General features: G+C 40.2%; 1 protein-coding gene across 1 annotated transcript; it reads right to left on the bottom strand.

The window, feature by feature from the left end:
* Positions 1-3,411: 3,411 nt before the first annotated feature.
* On the bottom strand, positions 3,412-5,806 carry LOC111909027 (sinalpyl alcohol oxidase Nec3). Its single transcript, XM_042898730.2, has 3 exons — positions 5,387-5,806; positions 4,518-5,183; positions 3,412-4,410 (listed from the first exon to the last, which is right to left on the bottom strand). Exons 1-3 carry the CDS (start codon positions 5,496-5,498, stop codon positions 3,542-3,544), a joined length of 1,647 nt encoding a protein of 548 aa, XP_042754664.1. The 5' UTR covers positions 5,499-5,806; the 3' UTR covers positions 3,412-3,541.
* Between the last annotated feature and the right edge of the window lie 17,231 nt (positions 5,807-23,037).

Raw genomic sequence — 23,037 nt, 5'->3', positions numbered from 1 at the left:
GTGCGGAAAACATAGTGTGATGCGCTGTGATCGAGCCGGCTCCTTTCCTTTGAAAACGAAGTACCTGAAACCAAAACTGAAAACCGTAAGCACAAAGCTTAGTGAGTTCCCCCATCATACCACATACCATACAATCATATAATGAACAACTAGGAGATACGGGCCTCGCCCACACTCATGGAGATACGGGCCTCACCCACACTCCGCTAGCTGGGAGATACAGGCCTCGCCCACACTCCACTATCTCTGAGATACGGTCCTCGCCCACACTCAGCTACTAAACCATAACATACAAGTATATGTAATCATATAATGAATAGCTAGGAGATACGGGCCTCGCCCACACTCATGGAGATACAGGCCTCGCCCACACTCCGCTAGCTGGGAGATACGGGCCTCGCCCACACTCCACTATCTCTGAGATATGGGCCTCGCCCACACTCAGCTACTATCGCATATATCATAACATATCATGCCAGCATATAAACATATCATCACATACTGTCAGACATATCTGGGGTGTCTGACCTACCCTTCGGTCATAACAACCGAACTCTACTACTATCACATATAACATATCAGGTAGTAGCAAACCTAGATGATATCACAAAGACAATCATCTAACATACAACTCCTACTGGTGGGCCGACATTATGGCCGTAGACCCACCACTACTGGAAGGTAACTCACCTCACACTGCTAAAGTCCCGAAGACACAATCCCATATTGCTGAAGTCCTGCAGACTCAACCCTAGCTGCTGGCTGACAGATTCCCGAACTGTCAACACCAAAATAACACCCAATTAATAATTGGGTCCCAATATATAACCATAAGTACATTCTTTGGGTAATTACTACATTACCCCTAGCTTGGCTTATTCAATCCCAAGGCCCAATCCATAGGCCCAAAGTCAGTTAGGAATCAAAGCCCAACACAAGGCCCAATTTTCCAAATTAGTCCTAGGCCTAAACATGGTCTCATTCTAAGGCCCAACATCATATACTCATTAAGGCCCAAACTATAGCCCATCTATGGCCCAATTTTCCAAATTGGGCCCAAGCCCCTTACATGGCCCATACCCTAGGCTCATTAAATTACTCTAGACCATTTGCTTGATCTTGGATAGTCCATTTAATAACCCAATCATCAAGGCCCGATAGAAAGGCCCAACAATAAACCCAAGTGAAATTAGGGTTTCACATAAAATGATGGTTAGGATTAAGTTCCCTACTTAACCCATTAAGGACTTAATCCATTAAGGACAATATTGCTTAGATTAATTTCCGCCAATGATCATTATTTAATATTCCAAGTTATTAAATAATTCCCGTGTGTCCCGATTAATTCCCCAAATTAAGATTTATTGGCATTAGGGTTTTCCAACACAAATACTAGCCCATTATTAATTTGTTGGACTTTTAGGTTATTTAGGGCTTTATTGGGCCTATCAAGCCCACTAGAATATCATTGAGCCCATTAGGGTTTTATTAGGGTCCATTAAGCTTTATTGGGCCCATTTGAGATACTTTGGCCCATTAGGGTTTCAAGCACCCCCAAACGAATCAAACTCACAAGGCAAACACACCGCTACCCGACACGGCGGCTGGTAGCGGCAGCCACCACCTCACGGTGGTGGTTTTTAGTTTCTTTCTCATTATTCCATTTCCAATTACATTTTACAAGGCTAAATCTCAAGTAAACACACACACCTACTAATACACATACAAAATACGGTGGTGCATGGTCGCAGCCACCATGGTTGACTGCCATGGTGGTTACCAGTCAAAAAAAAGCACCCTCCCTTGTTCAGCAACACCAAAATACGCGAACTCATGAGCTGAACACGAAAAGAAACACACCTATCGGAATCTTGTGGTGCTAGGTGATGGTGGTAACGACTTCACGGTGGAACAGCCGCATGCCGGCAACAGAAATGAAGAACCCAAAAATTCTTTATAATAAATTCAGAAATCATATTTTTAATCCCCCTAAACTTTCAATTATTTATTCTAGGGTTATGATTCATTCATTCATTAATTTATTTATCTAATAAATAAACAGGGTGTTACAATACATTAAGAAATGTTTGATGTTGTTGTTGTGGTTAATATGGACCATTTTACCCCTGCAAAATGTCCAATTCACTAACCTATTAAACACACTAATATTTCTTTTTAACCACTCAAAACATCAAACTATCATTAGTAAAAAAGATTTAGCTTAATACATTAAGAAATGTTTGGATTTGTTGTGGTTAATTTGGACCATTTTACCCTTGCATAATGTCCAATTCACTAACCTGTTAAACAAACAAATATTTCTTTTTAACCACTAAAAACATCAAACTATTATTAGTAAAAATAGATTTAGTCTTAAAACATTAAGAAATGTTTGATTTTGTTATGGTTAATCTGGATCATTTTACCATTGGATCACATTAAGACATTAACAATTGATTGCTGTTATACTTAATCTGGACCATTTTACCCCTGTATCGTGTACAATTCACTAACCTGTTAAACACATTAATATATCTTTGAAACCACTAAAAACATCAAACTGTTATTATTCAAAAAGATTTAGTCTTAATACATCAAACAAAATACAACATTCACTCTGAATACAACTTCACTAACTACTTCTTAAACACAAACAACAAAAGGAACACAATCATTAGAACTTTATAAGTAAGTAGCTTCCATTTGATTTTTTCAAACTCTTGTCTAACAACCAAAATTTCTTGTTTCATCTTCATCTTACATATGCTGATCTGGTTTTCCAATGTAGAAATTTTGATGATTAAATTGCACAGCTCTTTTTGGTCCTTCCTAGAATTGACTTCGTTATCAGGGGTTTCAGGCTCCAACCATTCCCAGAACTTGAATTTTGGTCCTTCATTCTTGAAAAAAGTAACAAATTGGTTAAAGAAAGAACAAAGAAAAAACATTAAACCAAAAGGATAAAACATTTGATTTACCATGGAGTTAGGGCACAATCTGAATTTTTTTCCTGGATTGTCTTTAGTTCGTGAATTTCGTACGCGAGATGGTAACCCACAATAACAAGGATTTTCAGGTCGAAATTCAGCATTTCGTTTGGAAGAGATAGAAGAAGAAGAAGAAGAGAAGAAGCATCCATGTCGATCTAGGGCACAATTGATGATAATGACGCATATTGGAGCTTAATATTGTATGACTTGCATTTAATAAGCCAAGTGTATGCCACATAATGCCACGTAATATCCACATAAGCACTAACCTACAACAACCGGATGTGATGGTTTTGATGAGGAGGAATACTAAGTTCAATGGTATAATAAAGACAAAAATAAGATAAGGGACCTAATGAAAACAAGACGAACACTTTATTACCCTCAAATGTCATTTTCCCATTTTTTTACACCAAGCAAAGGCAAATCAGATTTTTCGTTTGTATTATAACATATCAAAAGTGACATAATACGAGGTACATGCATGGTGTAGAAACAGAAAAGACAAGGATTTTGACTAAACATCGGGTGTATATCAAGAATGAATGCCATCAATTTGGTGGTCTCTCGTTAAGTATTTTCACTCCAATGTATCGGCCTAACATCATAAGTGTTGCCTGTGGATTTGTTCCCGGTGAGCTGGTAAATATGGAAGCATCAATGACTCGTAAAGAATCAACTCCTATGACTTTCAAATCACTATCAACCACCTTTTCTACCAAGCATCCACCATGGAAATGCCAAAATGTGGACAATGTTTCGCGACAGAAAGCCTCGTTGGACTTCAAATGAGATGGATCCTCAGGTAATGATGGCCCAATATATCTGAAATCCCTTGCACCAGATGTGTCACTAAACTTGTATTCTTCCATGGCTTGAGTACCCAAAAAATCTCGAAGTACTTCCACAACCCTACCACATTCTATTATATCATTCGTGTGTGAGTAGTAATTAAAACGAACACTTGGGCTAACGTTTACATCAGAGGGAGATATTAATTGTAGTGAACCACTTGACTTTGGTCCTATAATCTTTCCTCCAATAACCAGCACACTTGAGTTTAAAGGTATAAGTGAACCCAAAAAAGGCACCTGTCGGGGGGCTGCAGAAGACTCGATGTATGGGCCATTTTTTACTATCCCAACAACTCGTGCTCCTACATCAAGCGATGCTACTGGGACCAAAAGGTTAATTCCAGGACGCGGATTATCAACCATGAATTTTCCAATATACGGATTGTCGCGAACAACTGGAATTTTTAGGGACGAAAGGTATGAAAGTGGCCCGACTCCACTTATCATCAAAAGTTGTGGGCTTCCGAGAGCTCCAGCGCTCAAAATTACTTCCCCCGGTTTTCTTACATGGACTTCATGATAAATTCCTTCGGAATCATGGTATCTAACACCATTGGCAGCTATTCCTGAAAGCAATGAACAAATTCAAAGGAGTCAAAAATATAACTAACAAAGAAAGAGAGAGTACTCATGGAGTCGATATGTAAAGTGGAATCTAAAGAACTGTTATTACCTAAAGATTTAGAGGTGGAGAAGATGACCCGATCAACTGTGGCATGGACAACTACCTTTAAATTTCCAGGTTTGGCTTTATTGAGGAGCTCCACTGATCCATGGCGCCTCCCTGAATCATCAAATGTGGAACCACTAATCTTGGTACCTTCAACATGGTCCACGGTGAACCCATTTGCTGGATCAACTCCTGATTGTAGTAAAGCATTCAACATAGAAGTTTGCCACCTACCTAAATGATTCGGACGTGTTACAATACTATCTTCTACCCACTCATAGGCACTTTTGACACCACTGCTATTCCATTCAATCCCTGAATTCTTATAAAAGTAATCATCAGCCCTTGAATAAAACCCAAAATTTATCATGCTACTACCTCCTAAGACCCTCCCTCTTGCGTTTAGTACCCCTTCTTCAGAGGTGAAAGTTTGAGCAGGGGAATCATTATTATTTGCAGTTAGGAGGGGATTGAAGAGGTTATCTTCGTATAAGACGTTGGGATCTAAATTGGCTACACCCCCTCGCTCAAGTAGTAGAACTGAATATTTTTCGGATAAAGTGGCAGCTAATGGGCAACCAGCTGTTCCTCCTCCAACAATGATGTAATCGTATTCCTTTGCAGGTGAAAAATCAGTGGCTTCATTTGTGAACTCAAGGTAAGTTTCATCTGCATACAGAGGTGGTGAAACACAATATTTTATCATTAGTCTGCCTGTATAGCTTCCGTCCCATATCTGGATACTGATGAGAGAGAGAGAGAGAGAGAGAGAGAGAGAGAGAGAGAGAGAGAGAGAGAGAGAGAGAGAGAGAGAGAGAGAGAGAGAGAGAGAGAGAGAGAGAGAGAGAGAGAGAGAGAGAGAGATGACTTGCCTAGAAGAGAATCTGGCTGTAAAAAGCATACGACTTTTAACTGTAGTCCCATGCAGAGAAGGAGAAAAGAAAGTGCAGCTTGCAATAATTGAGGTTTGGTTATAATCATCATATTGTTATAGGTGACAGAGAAAGAGAGGAGAGGAGTATATATAATGATCGCCGGATAACACAAGTAGGCAGAGTGGCCAACAAGTCTTCAAAGGGTTGACATTATAAAGGATAAACCATTTAATATTATATTGATTGAGCTTTAATTCATTCTCCAGATCCGAGTTTTTGGTTGTTTCTTCGAGCATGCAGCAAACAACTTTTATAATATAAAATGCCAGCAGTAGTAGTTTGCACAAAGTACAATTACAAAGTACAATTGAAATGAAACAATAAGTGACAACAAAAACGTAATATAGATAGTTAAATGTCCAGCACCGAAAGCGGCCATAACCTATATCCTATGATAATTTAAAAAAAAAAAAAAAAAAAAAAAACAAATGTTTATTTTTCGTTTTGGAAGCGGCATATTTTATTACAAGCCAAACCGACGGATTGAAAGCCAAGTTATCCATTTAATAGAAAATTAGAAACCAGAATGTAATTTTCTCAAGTGAGCTGAACCAATTTTATTAATGTTGTTAATTAGAATATTTAATTATTGTTTTTAATATATTTAAGATCTAAATTTTTATGATGTCTGAATTTTTAAGAGGGTATAGATTTTTAAGATCTGAATTTTTTTAATGTTGTTTTATTGGAACCTCTGAATTACGTACTACAACAACCCGAGATACCCGAGTGAAAATGGGAGAGAATAACGATGAATTTCATAACCAAATTACCCAAGACGGCAGACGGGCTAGATGTCATTTGGGTGATTGTCGATCGGTTGACCAAATCCTTCAATTTCCTACCAATAAAGGAAACGTATAAAATGGAAAAGCTGACCCGGATCTACATAAAGAAAATTGTGAGATTACACGGTGTACTGATATTTATTATCTCCGATAGAGATAGTAGATTTACCTCATGATTTTGGCAGTCACTCCAAAAGGCAATGAGAACTCAACTCGACATGAGTACTGCTTACCATCCCCAAACAGATAGACAAAGTGAGAGGACCATCCAAACATTGGAAGATATGATAAGAGCATGTGTGATAGATTTTGGCAAGGCTTAGGATGCCCACTTGCCACTAATCGAATTCTCGTACAACAGTAGCTATCACACAAGTATCAAGGTCGCTCCCCTCCCTTTGAGGCTCTTTATGGACGAAAATGTAGATCACCTCTCTGTTGGGCTGAGATGGGAGACACACAACTAGCGAAGGGACTGGTACCCAAAAACACTCTCACAGGTCCTAAGATTATCCGAGAAACAACTGAGAAGATCGTTCAAATTAGGGAACGACTGAAGGCATCCAGGGACCGACAAAAGAGCTACGCGGATAAAAGACGAAAACCTCTAGAATTCCAGGTAGGTGATCGCGTACTGCTCAAGGTCTCTCCCTGGAAAGGGATGATACGCTTTGGGAAGCGTGAGAAATTGAATCCCAGATACATCGGACCCTTTGAAATCCTTGCTAGGATTGGTTCGGTGGCTTATAAACTCCAGTTGCCACCAGAGCTCAGCAATATACACCTTGTCTTTCATGTGTCAAACCTGAAGAAATGCCTATCTGACGAAACTCTCTTTGTTCCACTTGATGAGATTGAGGTGAAAGAAAACCTTCATTTCGTTGAAGAACCCATTGAAATAATGGACAGGAAAGTGAAGCGAACAAAGCAAAGTCGTATTCCCATTGTGAAGGTTCGATGGAGTGCCAAACGCGGACCTAAATTCACAAGGGAACGCGAAGATCAGATGATGCAAAAGTACCCCGATCTGTTCCTTAGTTCTTGAAGGCTACATTAGAACGAATTTCAGGACGAAATTCCCTCTAACGGGGGGATGATGTCACAACTAGCAATTTAGGGTTTAGGGTGTGAAGCTTGTACACAACAATTTCCTCCATGTAACCTTGTTGCATCTTATTAGTGAAATTCAAACTACAATGTTATATGAAATCATATGAGCATACTGTAACGACGTAAATTTCAAAACAATTTTTCACATTTTGAAAACACACTTTCATTCATAATTGTTATAAAAATTCCATTGTAACACATAACAATCCATAACATCACATCGCAAGATCATAATATATAAAACTCCTCATGTGTGTACTAATCAAGCCGACGCCTTCCAGTGATCCTCACTAGTACCTGAAACACATAACACAACACTGTAAGCATAAATGCTTAGTGAGTTCCCCAAAATACCACATACAACACATACGCCTTTCTAGGCCATAACTCTGTGGAACCTTTTGGTCCAAGTGTCTCAGGGGACTTCCGTCCCGAATCCCGGTAGACCTTCCGGTCCTACCCGCATCGACCTTCCGGTCCATATCATACATAGCATACATAACACATACATATCACATATCAGCATGTAGCACATATATCTCATAGCATATAAGACCTTCCGGTCACACATAGGTACCCTTCCAGGTACAGTAGAGTGAGAAGACTCACCTCGGTATCTCGGATAATCTCACACTCGAACGCACTGGTCTAGCCCCCACTTAAACATATAACAATACTCTCAAATAAATAACGGCTCTCAAAGGCTAGATTAAATCCACTCTACGATTTCCACAGAAGGGTAAAAGACCATTTTACCCCTCTCTGACCAAAAGTCCAAAGGTTAACCAAAACCCTAAAAGTTAACGAAAGTCAACAGGAGGCAGTACGCTGCGCGTACCTTCTCTGTACGTGGGGCGTACGTCGACGAACCACAATCGGGGTCTCAACCCCTTACGCTGCGTGTACTGAGAGTTACGCCCAGCGTAAGTCTCAGTTTCATCCATTTCCATGGATTTTGGTCTTAAACGGTTAAGACACTCCTTCAACTTCCAGATCTGGCTCTCCTTAAGCCTCTTATCCCATAAAGTCGGAACCTTTAATCCTTGGCATGGATGTAAAGGTCCCTACACCCTCTAACACCTTTCCTTTTTCCTCCAAAGGTCTAGATCTCATGCATGGCTCAATATCTACGTCTAAGATTACATTTTTATGAACATACAACTCTTATAGTCTTGAAATATGATAGATCTAGGCCAATGGAGACCATTTGCTCATAAAGTCTCCATCTTGGGACCAAAAACCCTAGAAATTGGTCCAAGAAGCACACAACACAAATGACAAGGCAAGTTTTGAGCTTTTTACCTTAGGAAGAAGCTCCAACCTCTTAAAAGCTCGGATCTACTCTTTCCCACAGACTTCTAGCTTCCAAAATGGCATCTTCTTCTCTTCCACCACCTTGAAATGACACTTAGAAGCTTAGAACACCAACACACTAGCTAGAAACGAAGGAGGACTCTCTATTAGGGTTTCACTCTCTGGAATGGAGGTTGAGGTCAAGGCCATAGCATTCCTTTTATAGTGCTTAAGCCCCAAATTAGGGTTTACACCTTGGCTCGCTACGCCCAGCGTACCCAGGCGAGTCCGCGTCCACATTAAGCGCGCGAGTACACGCAGCGTACTCCTCTGTACGCCCAGCGTACTCACTAGCCTAACTTTTTACTTAAGGGACTTAATTTGACAATTTGGGAAAAGGAGAAGCGTTAAATAGCTTTACCTGAATTTCGGGATGTTACACATACATTTATGAATCAAGTTGAAATAGCCTCTTGTAAGCCCAAGATGGGTCAAATAGCTAAACAAAGTCAGTTTTGGGCCTTTGCCCAAGAGTTCTAGGTGCAACACCCTATTAGACCGAAAACTCTTCCTTGGGCTCTAACATCTAGATTCCCAGGTATATTATTTTATTCATTTATTTTGGAGTTTGTGGAGGGACTCGGCGAGTTGGTGTTTAGACTCGCCGAGTAGGGTCGCGATTTCTCATCCGGATAAATGACCAGACTTGGCGAGTAGGGTTAGGGTTTCCCGTAAATCACTCAGTGAGTAACTTGCTGAGTTAGGGGAATGACTCAGTGAGTCATAGGGGGGGGGGGATAGATGACTGGAGTTCAAGGCGAAACTCGCCGAGTTGATCTTGAGACTCGACGAGTTGAGTCGGGGTGGCCCCGCGATTCATGCCAGGTGTAACTCGTAGAGCAAGGGGAAATACTCGACGTGCCAAGCGAGACTAGAGAGATGGTGGACACATGTAGACTCGCCGAGTCGCCCAAGTGCACTCGACGAGTCGGGTCAAAGCTTGACCATTGACTTTGTTGACTTTTAGGGTTTGGTCAACAATGGGGTCTTTGTGTCAAGAGAGGGGTAAAACGGTCTTTTACCCTTTTGAGGATGCCAAGAGAGATTTGAGTCTAGTCTTGAGAGTTATATTTATGAGAGTATTTACTTTATGTGATCAGGCGGAGGCTAGGCCATATTTCTACCGAGTCAGAGATTTACCGAGATATCTGAGGTGCGTATTCTCACTATACCTTACCTTGAGTGGTAATAGAGTTATGTGACAGAGTTATTGTATGCTATTTATGTGATGTGTTGCACTGCATTATTTCTATGTGATTTATGCCGTGTGTATATCAAAGTATATTAGAGTTAGAACCGGAAGGTTCACAAAGCTAGGACCAGAGGGTCCACAGAGTTAGATGTGACAGTGTATTTGTATGCTATTTATGTGTTGGGATTTATTATTTCTATGTGATTTATGCCATGTGTATATCAGAGTCTATCAGAGTTAGAACTGGAAGGTTCACAGAGCTAGGACCAGAGGGTCCACAGAGTTAGGGCTCAAGGGCCCGCAGAGTTATAGCCTCGAGTGGCTAGTACGTGTTATGCGTGGTATTTTGGGGAACTCACTAAGCTTCGTGCTTACAGTGTTCTGTGTTATATGTTTAAGGTTTTCTCAGGATCACGGGATGACACCGGCTCGATTGTACACACCCGAGGAAGAGTTTGTTTTGAGGATCCTGGTTTATTAATTGATTGGACAAAAGAGTCATGTATTGTAATTAAAACAAAAAGGAGATTTTTATGAAAAGTTGTCACAACTAGAAATTTTGTGTCTTGTAATCACTATACTCAAGTAAATGTTGAAGCAAAAACTTAAGAGCATGTATGATGCTTACTCTATGAAAACAAAATTTCAATCCAATACATCATACAAGTACTACAAATGGTCAACAAGCAATTGGAAACCCTAGAAGTTCTTGTTTAGGTCTATTTTGGGACTAGGACTTCCTTATTGGACTTAATGGACCAATAAGCTTCCAATTTGACTATCATGGGGTTAGAACCTTTAATGGGTACTAATTGGACCCACATTCACTTATTTCAACATTTTGGGCCATATTGGTCCTAGCATGAAATAAATTAAATATTGTGAACCATAATTAACCTAAACTAGCCCAACAAGATATAAAAATCACACTTGTATCTTACAATCATCCAACTTAACTCTAATAATGGGCTTAAGGGCATTAAATCCCAAAACCCTCCTTTCTTTTTTTAAAATTTCGGCCCAAAAGCCCAAGACAAAGATGAAGAGTTGACTTCATCATGCCACATCAATAATACCTCATGGATATCCATGCATTACACTCCAAACCTCCATGCAATCCCATTTCTCCATGCACATGTCACCTCAAAGTCACTCTTCTTCCCTCCCCCCCCTCACTCTCGGCCGAGGATACACACATATCACAAAAATTCAATTCCAATCTCTCTAAGCCTTGAAGAGCATTCCTCCCCCCCCCCCCTTCAAAAATTTCGAGAATCAAGAGCTTCACAAGGAGAATTCTTCACTAAAATCATTATCTAGGTAAGTTAATGCTTGGAACCATACTTTGGACTTCTTCTTATATCCAAAAATCCCTTCTTAACTCTCATGAAATCATAAACTTGTGTCTTAGAACCCCTCAAACTCGAGATCTTCAAGAAAAGGGTGCTAAGGCCAAAAATCACCAAGCTTTCTTCCATCTTTTCTTCAAAAACCGAAACCACACCCTAAGGTGAGCTTCATACTCCCTATTTTCTTTTTTATAAGTTTTGTGTGTGGGGGGGGGGGGGAATACAAGCAAATGTGTAGATCTATCATTGTGTGTATGCCTTGTATGATTTCTATGCTTATATGTGTGTTTTTGTGTGATTATGATGTTGGATCTAGACATAAGCCCCTAAAAATCGAGATATACTTAATGTTAAATGATACTAGCATCAATTATATTTCTACATACAAAGTATTTCAAGAAAAATAGCTAAGTGGCTTAATAACATCTTCTTTGGGCTAAAAACTCAATTTTTGGACACAAAATGTTAAAAATATAAAGTTAAAGGGCCCAAATTGACATATTACGAATTCTGATGGATGAGAGGAGTCAAAACAGTTTCAATAAAATATTTTCTGGAAATATACTCATTTGGAGGATTAAAAATATAAATTTCAAGCTTAATGGGCTAAAAATGACATTTTCGGCCCAATAGGGCCCAATATGCGAAATTTTCTATTTTGGAGGCCTGAAACTGTGTTTTTCGGTAAAACAGTGGACTATTAGTGTTATAAGTCCTTTTCAAAGGTTAAAAATGCTTTTCATAATTAAAAAGGACCAAAGTTGCAAAAAATTTCCAATTTGGGCCAAAAGTGTAAAAATTGAGAAAAGAGGGGTTATAACCGAGAAAACTGTATTTTCAGGGACTAAAACTGTTTTCAACTAAAAATAGGCTGAAAAATATCAATTTTAGTAAGTTTTGGTGTTAAAATGTCAAGAAAAATGGTTTAGGGACTAAACCGGAAATTTATTTATTTAAAGGGTTGAAAAAGTAAATTTACAACAAAAAGAGGGGCTGTAACAGAAATGTTGAAATGTTAATTCAATACATCCGTTGTGATCAAACACTGGCACTACGACTACCGACGAATTATATTACACAACAACACCAAAAATCGTTATCAAACGAATTGATTCGGTCTCGAATCAATAACAAACCCGAAACTACTAACACGACGATAACTCGACTCATACACGGAAAATTTGGGAAATCATTACACACGTGAGAGTGCACAGACGTCGACGCACCACCTTTGGGCCCAAAAGTGTAAAATCTTGTTTGTTGGGCCTAGCTAGCCCAATGACTTGATCTTTAGGCCCGAAGACTTCAACCTTACGAGTTGTTGAGTCTTACATGATCCAACACAACGTAAAAGGACTTTCAATGACTTTTATACTATTGGTCCCCAAGGGTCCTTTGGTACTGCTAGTAAAGTCGGTTATTCAAATGCGAGTCGGGTCAAGGGCCCTTCGCACTCTTTTTATCCCCAATCGACTAACGGAGTTATCGAGGTCTCCGTGCCCTCTTTCTCTTCGGATGTGGGACTACAAGAAGTCAGGGCGGTTGGATTGCGTGAATAGTACGGACGACGCCTACGGGATCGTTAGTATAGTTGTAAACTGGTCATTTGTGTAACGCGTGTTTATAAAAATTCACCATGCGCAATAATCCGACGTCGCCTGGAATCAATGACTTCACACGCCGCGATGGTTCTACAACTACATGGAATTCAAAGTGTTAGGAAAACATCGGGTTTTCCAAGGGTTTTTCAATACATACAGTTTTCGAAATGTACACAAGTTTAATGAACAATTTTTACAACTATAGAAACAAACAAGCATACTTATGGATCTTCACAAACTTTTTCATAAACTCTTTTCAGAAAATATCGGATTTTCTGGTAGTTTTTTTCAAAACAATACAAAACGTTGCTTTTCAAATACCGCTTATGAACTCACCAACATTTCATATGTTGACGTTTTTCAAAATACTTGTATTCTTAGGTAACAAGTGAACCGAAGGAAAATGTACTCAGTGATGGCTTGCAGTTTGTTTATCTATGAACCGAACAATTTATTTTTTTGGGAATGTAATGCTAAAACAATGTACTCAGTGTAAACCTTATCAGTTGTACTATATTAATGCATGGTGATGAATGATGTTATGTTTCATATATATTCAATGTTATGGTATTCAATTAAGTCACGACAGCCCTCGGACGTTTCCGCCGTCTGGTTCGGGGGTGTGACAAAAGTGTTAAAGAGATAAACTATTTTAAATGAAAAATTTCTTTTGAAAATTTCGGTTTTACACTTTGGTACCAGAGCCTTGGTTTGAGGGATTCGGATGCACCTTCGGGTAATCTGGACTCAAACTGAGGAAGTAAGAAGAGTTTTCAAGGAAATGATTTTCTAAAAGTGAATAAGAGTTCAAAGAGAAAGCAAGAAAGAGCAGTGTGTACAATTAGCCAGAGCCCGAACGGTGATTTCCTAAAATACCCCTACTTTTGTGTTATGAGATATTTATGATACATTTTTTGAGATATTATGCATGCTAAAGATAGGCATTCAGTTGGAATCCTTTTAGGGGATTTGAGTAGAGGAGTAATCTAGGAGAGACGCCTAGATGGGTATTGTGGTGCTTATCGAGAGAATAGTTAGAACCCATTAGGGGTAGAGTTGCAGAGTTCGGTGGTACTTTGGGAGAATGAGCAGAGCAAGCGGAGCTATCACCCAGAGTGAGTTCTATGTATTCTTCGATGCTCGAATGCTGCTTGCTTCATGCTTTGTGGAACTCTCGATGATGGGAGTCAGCTACCGAGTGAATATGACGATATCTAGGAGGTAGATGGTTGGCATCATTAGGAGCTCTTCAGCAGCTGATGGCAGAGAAGGAGGACCAAGGAAGAGCCTAGGGAGTAACCTTAGCCAGATGAGTACGCTGGTGGAGTATTGCATTTCGCTGAGGAGCGAGCACACGTGACGGAATTGGTGAACGAGAAGGTTGAGCAGCTACTTAGGAGTTTTAGGATGGTCCGTGTGGAAAGTATGGGTAGAAGTGGCAGGTAGTATGGGCCTGTACTACCGAAAGCAGAGGACCCATACTCGATACATGGAGGATTCTGAAGGTTCTAAGTAGCAGATTGAGGAAAAATGTTATGGTTCAAGAGAAGATTGAGTAGTGATGTTATGGTTCGAGTACCATACATCGGAGCAGATTAGGAAGTGATGCCATGGTTCGAGTACCATGCATCTTAGCAGATCGAGGGGTGATGTTATAGTTCGAGTGCCATGTATTGTAGCCGATTGAGGAGAGATGTCATGGGATGAGTACCATGGTTCTTAGCATATGATGCTTGTGATTCTCCGACTGTCCGGTCAGGATTGATTGGTGGAGTTTGGACACGATTGGGTTTTAGGCCTGAGGGCCATGTTGGAGTCCGAAGAGGCATCCCTTGAGAGGGAGGTCGGGAGCATTTCATAGTATTATTGGTAATATGTCAGATGTAGTCGCAAGACTCAGGGATTTGTAGAGAAGGCATTTATGGGGGATTGCAGTCTGAGTGAGCGATCAGTATATGGAGGAGATGTCACCTTCTGTGACCTGATGGGTGCTATTAATGTTTCTGTAGAAACAGGAGAAACATGAGATTTTAGTTCTAGGTTTAGGAGTAAACCCTACGGGTTGACATTGATGTCGATTTTTCTACCAGTGTATCAGGCAGCAGGCAGCAGGTCTTCCGCGAGGAAATGATCTACCACGAGCAGGTAGTCAGTGGGGACTGAGATGGTCAAGGACCACATTACACCCTAATTGGGCATAGTAGGGCGTGTAGTAGCGGTATCAGCGGGTAATCCAGATGAGTATATCAGAGCGGTGGCTCTTTTGTCTATGATGAGTATTGAGTATGGTAGTGGAGTCCCTATTCTTGTGATGATTCACGTGTTGGGACGGGAGTTGAGAAGTCGAGGATGAGGAGTATGATGATTTATTGTTTCAGTCTAAGAGTCAGTAATAGTATTGGACAGTTGAGATGTTCGGTATTGGGATGGTATGATGCTTCGAACGGCTAGAGGCAGTCGTGATGAGATATTCCTGACGATTTCATCAGAGATTTAGGGTATTTGAGGTTTCTTGAACCCTACGTGGGGAGATCATTGGGCGTTATGTGGCACCTTCCAAGCGTAGGTGCGATGTTTCTGACGGAAACCATCTGTGGGGTAGATTGTTGATGCGTCAATTAGTGATGGTTCGAACCCTAAATGGGTGAGAACCGGGTATTTTATTGGGGAAACCAGAGATTTGTGCAAGAGCGGTTAGGGGCTGGATATAGAGACCTGAGGCTCGAATTCATGAGACCAGGGTCATTGGTGATCAAGGAGAGGTGCAAAGCCAGATAATGCATGTGGTGCGTATCTGAAAAAGGATGAGTGTCTCCACGACAGGTGGCTGATGGTCAAGAATCTGGTGGTGGTCAGAGCCGTTTTGAGTGGAAGGCTCGTAATGATGGTATGGGCAGTTGAGAACTTCTGGGTCGAAGTATGGATAGAAGATTATCGAGCAACCAACTCCCGGACCGGTATGTGTATTTTTGCTTGGATTTTGAGTAGTAGGGAAAAGGGTTTCGGAGGATCATTAGCGTGTTCTGAAGCGTTAGCACTTTCTTTATATTCCAATTGAGTGTTTGGATACACTGAAGTTGCGCATTGGGTAAAATGAAGAATTATTTATGGGGTTTAGAGGAAATGTATTGTTGTATCCGTATGGTGCTGGGAGTAGGAGATCAGTGGTTGAGGCAGGACATTGTGATGTTTTGTAATGGTGTTCCGTAATACCCGGGTATAATGTTCCGATTTCGGAGTTATTTGGAATCTTGAGTTTGAGACGACTAGTGGTGTATCATGTATCTACAGTTCCAGTGGGAGCCCTTCGGGTATTGGCATCAAGAGGGATTAATTAAGAAAGTGGATCTCCGCAGAGGTGGGTATTTTGTTATAGCGGTTACCGCCAGAGTCTGTGATGCATATGTGGGAAAAGGGTGTGTAGCTATCTATGATAGTCTACGGAGCATAGGTTAGTGGACGTAGTGTGGCGTTGTGATGAGAATGAGAGTATGGGGTGAAGCTACGGGGAACCGCAGTATTCACTAGTCAGAGGGTGTTGTTATGCTACGGGGAGCCGTAGTACTCACAAGTCAGAGAGAGGGACTCGTGGTACTGCGGGGAGCCGTAGTACTCACTAGTCAGTTGGTGTTGTGGTGCTACGAGGAGTTGTAGTACTCACTAGTCAGAGGCTGTCGTGATGTTGCGGGGAGCCATAGTACTCACTAGACGGCAAGAGAGTGTGATGATGGTGTGTTCTCCGATCAGTGTATGATGCAGAAGAGTTTTAGGCTTGAGTAGGCCTAGTATTCTGTTTTTGGAGCCTGGTGGTTGAACCAGGGGTGAGACTGGGGTCTCCGTCTCTGTCGGGAATCATTATATTTTGTTTTGAGTGGTGATTGTCGCAACATGAGGAAGTTGGAAAAGTGGTATTGCACGGGGCGCAGGCCAAGTCATGAGAAGAGTATCTTATTGGGTAGCGAGGTTCCAACTTTGGGTCGGACCAAACTCTCGAGTTGAGTTTGGCATTGATGGTGCATGGGTAAACGAGATGACATTCTGGAATTTTGAGGTGAATTCTTGGATGAGGGTATTGTTGTCGTCCGATGTCTAAAGCATGTATAGGTCAGTAATCGGGTACGGGAGATACCGCGAGATGCACATGAGATATGCTCAGCAGAGGTCGGGGTTGAGTTGATCTTCGGTTGGATTGTAGTTTTCGTATGAGGTAAAGAGAATTTTGTGACTTGTGTGTCACTGGGCCGAGATAGTGGACACGAGAAGGAAGTTAGTGAGACATTCTGAATCATGTCATGGGTAATCATGGAAGTTCAACTATGGGGTTGAGGTTCTATGAGTTTTCCTATTACAACAGCCATCATTTGAGCATCAGTATGCCACCCTTTGAACTGTTGTATGGAAGGAGGTGTCGGACCCCCATTTGCTGGGGAGAGGTAGGGCAACGTGTGATGGGTAGTACAGAGATTGCGCTTCTGATGACCGAGCAGATTTAGCAGGTCAGACAGAGGTTGTTGACCGCTTAGAGTCGCCATAAGAGTTATGCGGACAGGCACCGGTCCGAGCTCGAATTTCAGGACGGCAATTTCGTGCTCCTAAAGGTCTCTCCTTGGAAAGGAGTGACCCGATTCAGGAAGACGGGCAAATTGGGGCCCCGATATATTGGTCCTTTCAGGGTGATCGCAAGAGTAGGCAGGGTAGCCTACCATTTGGAGCTACCTGCAGAGTTGGGTCAGATACATGACACCTTCCACGTGTCGCAGCTGAGAAAGTGTATAGCCGACGAGTCGGCAATGGTACCATTAGAGGATATTCAGGTGAATGCGAGCTTGAACTATGTTGAGAGACCGGTGGCGATCAGGGATCGGAAGATCAAGGTGCTGAGGAACAAGGAAGTGCCTTTGGTGCAAGTCCAGTGGCAGCATCGGAAAGGGTCAGAGTTGACTTGGGAGCCGGAGCGAGAGATGCGTGAGCAGCATCCAGAGTTGTTTGTAGAGTGAGACTTCGAGGACGAAGTCTGATTCTAGTGGGGGAGAATTGTAACATCCGGATTCCCAGGTATATTATTTTATTCATTTATTTTAGAGTTTGTGGAGGGACTCGGGGAGTTGGTTTTTAGACTCGCCGAGTAGGGTCGCGATTTCTCATGCGGATTAATGACCGGATTCGGCGAGTTCATGAGTAGACTCGGCGAGTCCGCTCTGTTTAATGAAACCCTAATTTCCCGGGTTTGGGACCTATTTAAAGGCCCTTAGACCCGTCATTTGCAGCTACCAAACCCTAGAGAGAAACCCTAAAAGAGCTAGAGCGTTTTTGAGAGGAAAGGAGCCATTTCTTGATCTTTTTGGTTGATTCTTGAAAGAAGGAGGTGATTCTAGCTTAGAGGAGACCAAGGAGGTTGTGCATCTGGGGATTTCGAGCAAAAGACTTCATCTTTGAGGTATTATATCGCCCCTTTATCTGTTTTGTTGAAGGAATCCATATATGTAGAGTTTTTATGCCCTTTATTTGAATGAATTGTGAGAATATGGCCCCTATTCATATTGAGACTTCAGATTTGGACCCATAGTGGTCTAAAGAGCTTATTCCAACTTGCTTTATGTTGAGTTATGGAGGTAATGAGCTTAGGGTGTTGTTTTTGGGGCTAAATCACCAAGTGAAACCTCCTAGACGTCACATGAGTGTCAAGATCCGAGCTTTACGTGATTAGCAGGCTTGGGAAGGTCAGATATGTGGATCAAAGGAACAGATCTGACCTCAGGAGGTCAATTGAGTTTGTGCATGGCATGAAATCGTCGAGTCCAAGGGAAGACTCGGCGAGTAGGGTTAGGGTTTCCCATAAATCACTCAATGAGTAACTTGCCGAGTTGGGGGAATGACTCAGTGAGTCATAGGGGGGGGGATAGAGGACTGGAGTTCAAGGCAGAACTCGCCGAGTTGATCTTGAGACTCGGCGAGTTGAGTCGGGGTGGCCCCGCGATTCATGCCACGTGTAACTCGTCGAGAAAGGGGAAAGACTCGACGTGCCAAGCGAGACTAGAGAGATAGTGGACACGTGTAGACTCGCCAAGTCGCCCAAGTGCACTCGACGAGTCGGGTCAAAGCTTGACCGTTGACTTTGTTGACTTTTAGGGTTTGGTCAACCATGGGGTCTTTGTGTCAAGAGAGGGGTAAAACAGTCTTTTACCCTTCCGAGGATGCCAAGAGAGAGTTGAGTCTAGTCTCGAGAGTTATATTTATGAGAGTATTTACTTTATGTGATCTGGCGGAGGCTAGGCCATATTTCTACCGAGTCAGAGATTTACCGAGATATCTGAGGTGAGTCTTCTCACTATACCTTACCTTGAGTGGTAACAGAGTTATGTGACAGAGTTAATGTATGTTATTTATGTGATGTGTTGCACTGCATTATTTCTATGTGATTTATGCTGTGTGTATATCAGAGTATATTAGAGTTAGAACTGGAAGGTTCACAGAGCTAGGACCAGAGGGTCCACAAAGTTAGATGTGCTAGTGTATTTGTATGCTATTTATGTGTTGGGATTTATTATTTCTATGTGATTTATGCCATGTGTATATCAGAGTATATCAGAGTTAGAACCGGAAGGTTCACAGAGCTAGGACCAGAGGGTCCACAGAGTTAGGGCTCAAGGGCCCGTAGAGTTATAGCCTCGAGTGGCTAGTACGTGTTATGCGTGGTATTTTGGGGAACTCAGTAAGCTTCATGCTTACAGTGTTCTGTGTTATATGTTTCAGGTTTTCTCAGGATCACGGGACGGCACCGGCTCGATTGTACACAGCCGAGGAAGAGTTTGTTTTAAGGATCCTGGTTTATTAATTGATTGGACAAAAGAGTCATGTATTGTAATTAAAACAAAAAGGAGATTTTTATGAATAGTGTTAAAGAGATAAACTATTTTAAATGAAAATTTTGTTTTGAAAATTTCGGTGTTACATGGGCCTTATTGGGCCGAAAACATTTCTTTGGGCCTTATTGGACCGAAAACCCTTTTATTGGACCCAATTAAACCCAAAAAGCATGTACACACTCCAAACCGAAAACCCTTCTACCTTTGGGCTTTAGTGGACCGAAAACCTCTTAATGGGCCAAGTCAAAAACCGAAAGCCCACAAATTTAGCCCATATAGGCCGAAAACTATATAGGATTTGGTTTGGGCAAGACAACAAAAAAGAGAAAAGAAATTCCAATTAGTGGTGACACCTCACCACTTTACATACCTTGAACCATAAAACAACCAAACCAAGCATGGGATTAACCTTCATGTCTCCATGCAACACCCACAATTACCCTCTGCAACCAAGCTTCTTTTTCTCCAGCTTTTTCTTATTCTCGGCCGAACACTCCACCACACACACACACATCAAACATTTTTCTTTTCACTCACTTTTCTCTCAAGAATCCCTCTCTTTTCTCTCAAATTTTCGTGAACCACCTTCAAAGGAGGATACTTCTTCAAGTGGTCCTTGAACATTTTGGTAAGTTCCTTGTGTAACTCAAGTGTTTTTATACATGTTGGTGTTAAGATCACTCCATTTACACACCCATTTTCGTGTGTATGATCCTTAGAACATCACCCCCTCTCGAGAACTTCTTCAAGCTACACAAGACTAGGGTCAACAACTTCTTTCTTCTTCTTCCTATCACACGAAATCAAGGTGAGCTTCATACCCCATTCTTTTTGTGTTTTTCATGTATTTTTGCGGGGGGGGGGGGGGGGGGGGGGGGAAACTAGTCAAATTTCGTTTAACCATTGGATATTTGCATGCACATATATGTTTATGCAACAATTTGTGCTTAAGATGTGGAATATCTCATGTTAATACATCATAAACTCGTGATTTACTAGCCTCATGTTTGCTATATTAAGTTTATCCTTTAGATAATTTCATGCTTCATAGTTATGTGTTGAAATACTTGTGTAAAAATGTATTTATCTTATGTAGTTTCATAAAAATCGTGATGAATGTGCTCATTAACATATTTGTTATATAAAAAATTGTGGACATGGGTTGTTCACTCAAAAAATTTCAATATTATATTATGTATATATCCATGCATGTTTATCATTTATGGTGTTAAAAAATTCGTGACATATTTGAGTTAACTAAAACAACATATTTGGTGTTATAAACTTGCAAAAATCGGTAAAAAGGATGTTAAACATAAATACAAAGTTTGAGATTTTACTAAAAATAATATTATTAGTAAAATAGTCATAAACTTGTCGTCATTATTTTTGGATGATTCATAACCCAAGATAATATACTATTTTTGCAACATATGTTACAACTAGACATAATCACTAAAGTCTATTTATATAAAATGTCGTAAATAGTTTAACCGAAATCATATGCAAAACAGTTTTATGACAGAAAAACTTGCGTGTCATAAACTGCTTGTTATAAAACTCACATTGCTGTGAGTAAGAAGCTGCATGTCATGAAATCTGGGAATAGCATGTCATAAAAGAGCATATTACCAAATTCTGTAAAATGTGTGTCATAAAACATCTGTCACGAATTTACCCTAGTGGTGTTATTCCAATATTCAATAAAGAGAGTTTAACTTTGCATAAAATTGTTAATGCTCTAGTGAGACACTATCTTCACCATACCTACCTAGTGTACACTCTAAGTCCTGTAATTATACCCAGAGTCTCTTTGAGGGAGAGCGAGGTAATTGTGTATAAATCTATTTAGGGATTGACACCCCCACACCTGAGCTATTCGCTACAGCTAGATTGGGTCAGTCTAGGGTGACAAATATCTTACCGGATCCGACGCCTGAAGAATGTCATGACAGACATAACAGTCACATCAAGCATGGTTATAATAACTCACACAGCGATTAACAATACTATCTTGATATGGAAAACTTACACTTCATTGATTTTATATAATATAAAACTACACACCAATCCGGTCTTAGGGTTTAAGAATACAGTTTCATACAATCAGAAAATATGAGATTTTCTGGGAACATACTTTCACATGATTTGGAAAAACATGGATACATATACCCATAGTCTTTAGAAATAAACATACAATTCATTTTTACGGAATGTTAGGTTTTATTCAAAAATCCGGTTTCACAACCGGTAAAATTGACAACGGAAGCTTTAAAATTGTTAAATAAAAACTAAGGTCCCGTTTGATAGTTTCTGTCTAGGAAAGTTTTCTGACTGGGAAAGAAACCATGTTGTTTGATTATATATCTGATTAACTGTATTGAATGATGAAAAATGACCCGGTTTATTTCCGATAGTGGTGGGATGGATGAGATTTTTTAAAATAAATTAGGATGGTGGTGGTGTTGTCCAAAAAAAAGAAAGAATTAACCCAATAAAAATGAATTAAAAATTAACTAAAAGAAATTAATAATCAAATAAAGTAGTATTTATTAATATATAAATATTATATATTATAAATAATATTATGAATATATAATAATCCAATAAAAAGAATTAATCCATAAAAATGGAATTAAAAAAATTATTTAAAAGAAATTAATAATCCAATAAAATAATATTTAATAATACATAAATATTATATATTAAAATAATATTTCTTAATATAAAATAATACACTAAAAAGTAATAATTCATTAAAAAAATAAATATAAAAAAAGTTATTTAAAAAATTAATAATCCAAGAAAAAAAACGAAAGAGACGGGGTTTGGTAGATAATTGTCTTTCCAGCCCATTCAGCCAGAAAGATATGATTTTGGAGCTTTCTGGGAAAAACATATCTTCCTGGGAAAGATCCCTCTTTTAGTGCAAATAAAACAGTCTTTCTGGTCCATTCAGCTAGAAAGATCTGTTTTGGACCTGGAAACATGCGAATCAAACGGGGCTTAAAACTGTTTTACCCACCAAGGATCATTTTGTAAGAGTTAGAAAGATTAAAACAACCATAGAAGGGAAAGCATAACAACCTTTGGAGACTTTGATCCTCATGGGAGGTTGGAAGTTGATGAAGTGTGACATGAAACTTTAAAGCAAGAGTTCTCTACAAGTATCCACCAAGCAAGAATAGAACCATCAAAACATGCTAGTATTCACATGTAATTTGTTGTTCATAAGCCTTTGAAACATATACCAAATATATGTTCAAAGGTGAAACAACAAAGAGACTTTTTCTAGCATCAAAATGCAAGAGAATGGAGGAGAATAACGG

This window comes from Lactuca sativa, chromosome 1 (assembly GCF_002870075.4).
Source record: "Lactuca sativa cultivar Salinas chromosome 1, Lsat_Salinas_v11, whole genome shotgun sequence".
NCBI classification, from domain to species: Eukaryota; Viridiplantae; Streptophyta; class Magnoliopsida; order Asterales; family Asteraceae; genus Lactuca; species Lactuca sativa.
Note: the sequence above shows the minus strand (reverse complement) of the source record. Positions and strands in the feature narration are given on the sequence as shown.

Bases quoted from the DNA above. Each gene is read 5' to 3' on its own strand.
- LOC111909027 (XM_042898730.2), bottom strand. From the start codon at position 5,498: ATGATGATTATAACCAAACCTCAATTATTGCAAGCTGCACTTTCTTTT. The intron at 5,184-5,386 runs GCAAGTCATCTC...CTCTGTATGCAG, and splicing joins ACAGCCAGATTCTCTTCTAG to ATGAAACTTACCTTGAGTTC. The intron at 4,411-4,517 runs GTAATAACAGTT...CATTGCTTTCAG, and splicing joins CTCCACCTCTAAATCTTTAG to GAATAGCTGCCAATGGTGTT.